Source organism: Marmota monax, unplaced genomic scaffold (genome assembly GCF_021218885.2).
Source record: "Marmota monax isolate L192 unplaced genomic scaffold, Marmota_monax_Labrador192_F-V1.1 WCK01_AAM20220418_F8-fsc00043, whole genome shotgun sequence".
Taxonomy (NCBI): Eukaryota; Metazoa; Chordata; class Mammalia; order Rodentia; family Sciuridae; genus Marmota; species Marmota monax.
Window position 1 is genome coordinate 12,815,424 of NW_026691982.1, and position 9,036 is coordinate 12,824,459.

General features: G+C 39.6%; 1 protein-coding gene across 5 annotated transcripts in view; it reads left to right on the plus strand.

Annotated features, from left to right (window-relative positions):
* Tnfrsf19 (TNF receptor superfamily member 19) overlaps positions 1-5,273 on the plus strand; it is a 100,409-nt gene extending 95,136 nt beyond the window's left edge. For all 5 annotated transcript variants that reach the window (XM_046447916.2, XM_046447904.2, XM_046447909.2 and 2 more), the window contains one exon: positions 2,515-5,273. In XM_046447916.2, coding sequence (XP_046303872.1) covers positions 2,515-2,523 — 9 coding nt within the window. In that variant the 3' untranslated portion in view covers positions 2,524-5,273. The remainder of the gene's footprint in view (positions 1-2,514) is intronic.
* The last annotated feature ends 3,763 nt before the right edge of the window (positions 5,274-9,036 follow it).

Below are 9,036 nucleotides of genomic sequence, written 5' to 3' on the forward strand. Positions count from 1 at the left end.
GAAGGGAGGGTGCAGCAAAACAGGTGGAGGCGAGTCCCACCCTTGAGCAACAAAGCCCTGGCTGCCCTGCCAGCTACCCCAGTGAGTTACCTTCCCCCAGGCCTGTTGCACCCTCTGTGTGTCCATTGTCATGGAAAAGTCTGAGTAAGGAGGATTATCAGCTCCCAACTGACTAACCAGGGTTTTGCAGAGTCTTGTCAGTAAAGAGAATTAGTTAGCATCATCATCAATCTTGTAGTTTGTCCCCTGGTTCATGATGTAAATTGCTAAGAGTGGGGAATAAAACAAACACTAAGTCTTATCTGAACCAACTCATTGTCCACCTTCTTCTGTTTGTGGTGTTGGAGGACTGGGGATATGGCTTGTAAGCATTGCTACCACAGCTTTATGAATGTGAATTTGAGAAACATATTTTAATACATAAGATTGGGACAGGTGACATTAATTCCTTTTCAGAAAAGTCCAAGAAATTGTCAGTAAAGATACTTTCAACTCCAATTATTATGTATTGAAAAGAAAGCTGTAATCACATCTAAAATGAACCTGCTGAGAAAATGTTACTATTCTGTTGCATAACATGATTTATTAAAAGCTGTTAATAATTTTTCAAGATGTGTTACCTTACAATTATTCATCACATAGGTAAACCTAAGTTTGACATTCTGAATTTAGAAAAGAATTATTAAAATGTAAACCTTTTTGATTTCCCCCCTACAATAAAAAACAGTAAGTAATAGTTCAAGGCCACTTTATTTATGTGAGTAAGGGGGTTCTGGGAATGAAACCCACTGAGCTATACCCCCAGCCCTGAGCCCATTTTAAGAGATAATCTTTTCCAGATTCTAAAAAGCATTTTCCATTTAGTTGCATTTACTGAATCCATGAAGTATACTGAACGAACACTAATCTTCCAAGGAAAATAGAGGCAGCAACAGCTGTAAACCTTCAGAAGCTAGGCCTCTTTACTTTAGGGGTCAGCCAGGTGTTTAACTCAATTAGTTTTTCTTGTTGTTGTTTTGTTTTCTAAAATACAAAATTTTAAAAAGCAATCACATTTCTCCTAACAGGTTCAATTTTCCAAGAGAGAGGACACATTTCATAAAGAATTTGATTTCAGCAGCTTATTACTAGGAACACACAGGGTTTCTAGTTAATTCTACCCATTCCTTGGTTCATTTTAGTTAGGTCATATTTATAATATGGGCTCATTCAGAATTCCAGAAGGCACTGTATTTCTGGGTGTGAGTCTGTGATTTCTAGTGCAAGATAGGTTTGTTTCCAAAAACTGTAGTTTTCTTGTGGGTGGTTTAAGACCACCCAGAATTTGATGATGATAGTTATGGTTCAGGATAAAGCAAATAGGTGTGAGAGCCTTCTTTAGTCTATATGACTCAATTTTAATCAAGTTTCCTTATAAATTTCTCCCCCAGAGGGGAACAGAACTGAGGCATATAGCACATCATTTGCTGATATTTGGGAGAATGAAGACAGTCTGTTAACTTACAGGCAAAGCTTTTCTTGATGTTAATATTTAAATGTGAGCCTAAAGGAACAAAAAGAAGTTTAGAAAAGATATGAGAACACCAGGATTCTAGTCTTTCAGTCTACTGAAATCTACTTTTTCCACATAGGCAAATTGAAGATAATTTGCCTTTTGCAGTAGAGTTAATGTGGTTATTTTGATGAGGTCTGTTAACCAACACATTTGATTAAATGACCTCTTAGTATTGAAAAAAACATCAGGAGCTTTTATTCTAGTTGTATCTCTTAAGATCTAAAAAAAACTTTTCTACAAACTTATGTATGTCACTGATGCTAATTAATGATAAATAAGTCAGTGAAGGGTTAATGAGCGAGATTAAGGTTCCATTCCCTTTTGGTCATGTTCAGATGGCTGAAGACTCCTCCCTTGCTGAAGTGAGGTCAGTGCCTTTCCTGATAAGGACAAATTAAATGGGTCCCCTTCACTGAGGATATTTGTCCTATGATGATTGTGACATTCCAGGAAGACCGTGATAAGAAAAATTTCATTCCCTATTTCTATACATTCTCCTATAGTGGGGTGGAAGTCTTGAACTCAAAGACTAAGTTGACAGATAAAGAATGGCACTATTCATTGATCATTTTTGTCTTTGAAAGAAGGGCATGAAGAACCCTAAAATCTTTACCTATAAATGCTCTAAAGGAGCCAGCACTGAAGAAACATGATTTCAATGATTGGATGAGGTTGGAAATCAGCAAAAACATTGTTTATTCACTGTGATCACTGTGGGTTACATTAACATCTTTTAAGTAATCTTGGCAAAGATTGACTGTGAGTTGTTATGGAAACCTCAATTTTATTATCAGGAGTGTATGGGTTCCTGGATATTACAATACGGTTGAATGAATTTCTTGTCCATGCATTATTAAATTCATGGTAATACTAGTAAAAACCATGCATAGTCATCTTTTATTATAGTTTAGCAGCTTGAAGGGACTGTTTTTAAAGCTCTTCTTCTCTCACTGTTTTAGGAAGCCTAAAGGCCGTTCTTCTTCCTGCAGTGGAAGTGTGTGTCTGGAACCCAAAGGGCACCGCTCTGTTAGGCTTATGGACTGAGCAGTCTGGACTCTGCACAGTTTCTGGAGAAAAAATAAATCTGAACCAAACTGATGGCATTTTAAGCCTTTCAACTAGTTGCTTCTGAGCCAGACCAGCTGTAAGCCGAAACCTCAATGAGAAGCAAGGAGATACTCTAGGCAGACTATTTGCATCTTTCCTAAACCAGAAGTTTCGAGTCTTCAAGAACAACTTCAAAGACTGGTGGGTTGAGAGTAGCCTATGAGATGATGGACACATAGCAAGATACAGCCAGGTGTTCATGCTCATTTTCATGGTGAATGTGGTCTAACAAGGCTGAAGACCCGGAGCATCCATTGTCACTGACATTTTCTTTCCAGGAATAGTCTCATTTAGTCTGTTATCCTGCTAAAAGTACATGTCAGATTCTTAATATTAGCTTTTATGTAGAATGGGTTTGAAATTTAGTGTTTCTGTTGAATAAGGAAACTTTTTCATCATCCCAAACTGAGTGGCTTAGGTGGTTAAATCGACTTTGTACCACCTGTCTGAATCTTGGTTTTATTAAAGGCAGTTAACTGACCAGGAATCGGAGAACACCCCTTTTCCAGAATCTCACTTCTAACCTCAGCCTCTATCACATCGACACCTTCTGGTGCTGGTAGGAGGTGGAACCTGAGTTACTGTGGGCAGCAGAGGGTGGCCCATCACCCTGGCATCAAAACCACTTGATGTGCATATCCTAGACACTTGGATGCACAAGTTAAATTCATTAATATTCATGTTCAATTAGTTGATATGGAAGCACTTGTCACATCTGTCTCTATGCCTGAGCTGAGACGGTACAGGATTTCTTTTATAAAAAGGAGATATTTATATACATGGTGATCTCTTATTTGTATTGTATCTTATACTAAAGGTTTTGGGGATCTCAGCATATCAGGTTCCCCCTGCTACTGAAGTAATCTTCCATGAGAATATGCTACACTACATAGTAGAAGAAAAAGTAGAAAAGTCTGTAAGAGGCACAGTGTGGTTTGACCAGAACTCTGCGGTTGTCCCTCTAATATTACTTATGAATTACACAGCACATAATCTCCTGTATTAGCCAGATGATATGGAATTTAGAAGTCTGGTGCTTCTGTCAGGGTGCTCCATCTTCTATCACCTTAGGATTTACAAACGATCATTGTCTCCAGGACTAAGAAAGAAATGAAACCAGTTCAGTCATGAAGCAGGGGATAGCTCATTTGTTCTTAATCTTAAGTAGAAAGGGATTTAATTGAGCAGGATTTTTTTTTCCCCTCTTGAAAGATTCATGATCAGATCTGGCCTTTGTCTTTTAACTGCTCCCTATTAGCTGTCACATTTATACTTAAACAATAAATAGACCTTTGAACATCAGTGTGTTAGAGGAAGTTAAAATATTTGTTTGGGTTCATATTAATTGTCTTTTACCTAACATTTAAATTAAACATTAATATTAATCTGTCTTTTCTAGGTCATTTTTATTACCCCAACATTTTCTTTGTAAGACATTAGTAAAATTTAACAAGCCCTCTTCCTTATAGCCATTTCTGTATTCATAGTTTTAGGTTCTGACATGGGTATATTAGCTGTCTGTGTCTGTTTCTGCTCATGACTTCAGTTCTTTTCTCCGAAATAGAAAATCACAATGTCTCATGATAACCCCCATTTATTTATGTTTACGTAGTGCCTGGTCATAACCAGTGGACTTTCTTTTTTTGTTTCCTGTTTTAGTGGAAGCTAGTCATTCTTAAACTTTGGTAATCACCAACTCTTATGAAAATTGCCCTTAGGAAAGTCTAATAAAATATTTAGGATTTGGCCACAAGACATCTACGAAAATGCAAGTCCAGTTTTCCTTGAGTGGCTTCATGTATTTCACAGAAGTATGCCATTGTTTGCAATCCGATCATCTCTGTTATGACAGGGATGATCAAAGTAGGCAGGGTTGTGTTCCTTTGTGTAACCTGAATATATTTTCCATATGGAGAGTCCTGATTAACTTCAAAGACAGATGCTTGCTGAAGAAAGCCAGACTGATGGGAAAGAGACTTTGGCCCCAAATCCCAAAACATCACTTTTGATCAGTAGAAAGAGATGCTTAGGGTTGAAAATGGATTTCATTTGATTCTACATTTGAAAAGTCCTGGGTTATTTTTATCAAGATGTAGATATCTGACACCACTTACTCTAGAAACATATTATGTTATATTTTACACTCTTTGTAAACAATTGAGGAAAAAAATTCTATTTGTATCTGACAGTGTTGGAATATCCTACAACTTTCAATAAGCTCAGCTGCTGGAGTCAGGAAATCTACGTGGAGAAACATGGTCCAGCGGGCATCATCGCTGTTTTCCAGGCTGTGGAAGCTCATGACAAGAATGAGACAAGGGTTTCAAGCACAACCAAGTCAAGTCATGGGTTTTCTAGTTTTGTGTATATGGAATATATTTTTTAAATACTCTACTTTAGATCAGGTGTTGCTATTAGGTTAAGCACTGCTGTCCGTGCTAGTAAAGAAAAAGAAAAAAACCATCATTGCTTTAAGATAGTTTGAATAAATTTCGATTTCACTATTGTTTTGCAAACTAGAATTTATAAATTTGTAAATTATCATTTTCCTATTCAAATAGTTTTGTAATACTTTTTTATTTGTGAATAAAATCAATACTTGTTGTTCTTATGTATGTGTCCAGTAAGAAAATCATTGGTTTTGTGGATACAGGTATATTTTAAAATTTCTTACCAGAAGTCCACTTGAGGGTTGTGCAAAGTCCTGTTCCTTCAGAGAAAACCCTCTTTGGTCCCCCAAACTTTAAGAGGGTGGATGTCACAAAATCCTTAGTAAGTTTCCTTGTTATATTTCTCAGGTATGTCAAGCTACTGAAAGATTCCCAGAATTACTTTGAGAAGTTTTTTCCCAAGATTTTATCATGATCTTATTTTTTCTCTTCATTTTATGACACAAAACGGCAGGAGAAAAACTTTTTTAAAAGTTTTGTGGTCCTTCATTTTGTAGGTCAGTTGGGTGTCTACCAGCCAAAGAGTAGACTGAAGGAAGGAAAGAATGTCCACAGAGCCACAGCGGTCACTGCAGGAGTGTCTTCTCCTTCATGGCTCGACTTTCCTTCTTTCTCGATCTCTTCCTTCCCCTCAGCAGAGCTTGTAAGAAAGTTACTAAATTTTGAGAGAAGAGTTTACACTTCCTGAAAAAAAGTGTTATGTTCTTATTTTAAAGTGACATCCTGATGTCCCAATTGGCAAGTCTCTTGTGTTAAGTGGCACTGGGTTCCGTGTGGAAAGGACACTTGTTTCCCATTATTAAAGTCTTTGCTGTTGGCTACTTGCTATTATGAGTTTGTTCCGTTATAACTTGAGAAGGTAGTAAAGAATCAAAATGGCACAAATAAAAAATTTAAATCAAGTATCATAACCAGTAAAGTTATGAAAGTAACGTTTAAATTTATCAAGTCAATCATTTTCAAACTAAGTGGTTTCTTAAGAATTTCCAAAACCTTCTATCCTATCTAACAAACATCAATAAAACTTGGTATGTGATTATATAGATATAATTATGTTGAATAAAGGAGATGGTTCACAGTATTTTCATTCTCTCACAGTTCAGCCAAAGGAGGATCACAGCCTTCTACTCCAAAGATTGAGCAGACCCAGTTTGGGTCATTTCATGAACTACCAGTAGCATTTAAGTCAGAGTGATTTATAGCTGCTTTTAAATTAGTCTTTCCAGAGATCTTGAATTTTAAAAACTTTGCAGCAAAAACACTTTCTCTAGATCCATGGGTGGTCTTCTGAGGTTTCAATTCTAAGTCAATAAAGACAAAGGGTTCTTTCTCTTTCTTTATCTTGAGTTTGATGGCATAAACTATTCCTAGGTAAGAGCAAAATAGCTGTGTCCTATCAGGTTTTGTTTAGGGTGAAATTTAACCAGCAGAACTATGCAGAGGGATTTTCCTTACTTGAGTTGACTATTGACAGTAAACAGAAGATCTGCAGAACGCTCTGCTGGCGATCTCTTAATAGCAGGTTGGGAGAACAGGCGGCCACACATCAAGGCCCGAGGCACCATGTCCCTGCCTCCATCTATCAGATTTGAATCGAATTCCCTAAAGTTCTGAACACAGTCTTAACTCCTCTCAGAAGGCGCAATCTCCTAAGAGGCCTTTCCTTGTGTCAATCCTCAATTCAGTCATTTAAAAGGTGTTTATATAGTAGTATAGAGTGTTTGCTGGATTCTAAATACAATACCAGGGCTTAAGCGGATACTGCAAAATATGAGGGGGGCAGACCTTTCAACTATTTATTAAATAGTTCTTAATTCTAAAGACATAAATGCAAATTCTTGGGCACAGGGGAGCAGTGATGTTCTGGGCAGCCAGGAAGGAGCACAGGGGTGGGAGGGAAGTCTACTCTGAAGACTCCCATGGCACTTGGGAGGTGGGAGGCTCCCAAGTGGGAGGCAGGTGGGAGGCTGAGGTAGAAGGAGCTAGAACCGCATGAGGAAAGGCACAGCTTGTTGAGGGGATGTGAGGAGCAGGGCGTACTGGAGCACAAGGAGCAGGATGAGATGGCCGAGGCTGACAGGGGTCCAGTGTGCCCCTCCCAGGGACTTGAACATCCCCCTCCAGAGGATTTGCTCATCTTTAAGCAAATGTCATGACATGAAAAACTCTTTAAAATTGTTAATCTTCCAGAAATTTGGAAGTGCAGAGTGAGAGGAATTTGATCTCTCTCCAGAAACAGAAAATTCCCACTAATGAGAAGTGGCCACTGTCCAGGGATAGAGGTAGAAAGTCAGTGCCCTGGTTGGAAATATTGAGCGTGAGCTCGTTTCCCCCATCATCTAGGTCACCTTGAGCCTGTCCCAACTTCCACTGCCCGGTGCTGACCATCAGGTGTAGGTGTAGGATTTGGCTGAGGTACCTGCTAACATCAAGCCAATATTCTGAGTCTTTGAGGATACTCAAGGCAGGGATGACAAGTCTACTTGTGTGGCCTCACCCCTCCCTGCACCTGTTGAGAGCACCAGGCTTCAGACTCAGGGTCCTCCTCAACCAGAGCTCTAGCCAACCATGCCTGCAGGTCTGAGTCAGCCTTGAGGGCAAAACACCTTTGTCTACCTACTTCCAAATCAACCAGTCATCCTTACCTGAGGACTAACATCTTACCAAATTATCTATTTTTTCTCAACACTGCCCCCACAAACACCCTTGTCTTAGAAATGCTACTGCCATTGCTATTTGTTCTTTTCCTGGCTGAGCAGCATCCACAGGAAATCTACAGGGACTGGGAGGCTGGCCTTTGGCTTAGGGAAGGCAGCAATGCGTGTGCATCCTGTACCTGTGGGCTTGTCTGCCTGCTCACCAGGGTCACGCCCTCCATCCCTCCATGGCTCCTCAGCACAAGCTTCTGATCACGTCCAAGAACTGTTCATATATTTTAACTGCAAATAAATTCACTGAGGCATTTAGGTTAATAAATGAGCCAACCAGAGGTGGAGCTTAAGCATAAAGTTGAGGGAACCCAAGAATCCTCCCCAGATTCTATTATCAGATCTGAGGGAACATGCTAGTATATTTTTGTTGTTGTTGCTGTTGTTTTTCAGTACCAGTGACCACATCCCCAGCCCTTTTAATATTTTATTTAGAGACAAGTTCTCACTGAGTTGCTTAGGGCTTCACTAAGTTGCTATGGCTGGCTTTGAAATTGCAATCTTTTGGCCTCAGCCTCCCGAGCTGCTGGAATTACAGACTTGCCCCTCTGCACACAGCACTTGTATGTTCTTGAAGGACCTAGAACCAATCAGCATCAACTCCCATGGTGATGTGACCAGAGGGTTGCATCTTTCTGTAGAATGAAGGTGTTGACACTAATGTCACAGAAACCTAGCACTGGATCTTGAGAGAGAAAGCTAAGAGGGAGCTACAGTGTCTTTCAAATGGAAGATTCAGGAAGTATGGGGTTAATGAGAGAGAGGGGCATTGGAATGAATTCTTGTAGGAAAGAAGTTGTTCCTTCTTTCGTTATTGCCTTCTCCTTCCTTCCATAGCCCTCATCGTGTTTCTGACAATTCCTGGAGTCTTGGTCTCCAGCTCTCCAGCAACATAGTCTGTCCAGCAGATGGAGAAGCAGTTTCCTCGGGGGTCTAACAGCCACTGAGTCAAATCACAGAGCAACACATGAAATGAAACAAAGGAAATGCAGCCCAGGGTCCCATCCCTGTGCTTCTTACTGTAGATTCTATTTCCTGGAGGAACCTAATGTGGAATAAATCTGCACAGGAATCCCCGAGCATGGGGTTGACCCTGAGGACAAAAGCACCACGTTTGCAGATGTTATTTCCTGAGGTAGAAGCTTGGTGAGGATGTGATGGAAGGTCTCTTTGGAAAAATGTCTGCTTTCAGTTTATAAACCTGTCAACTACCAGT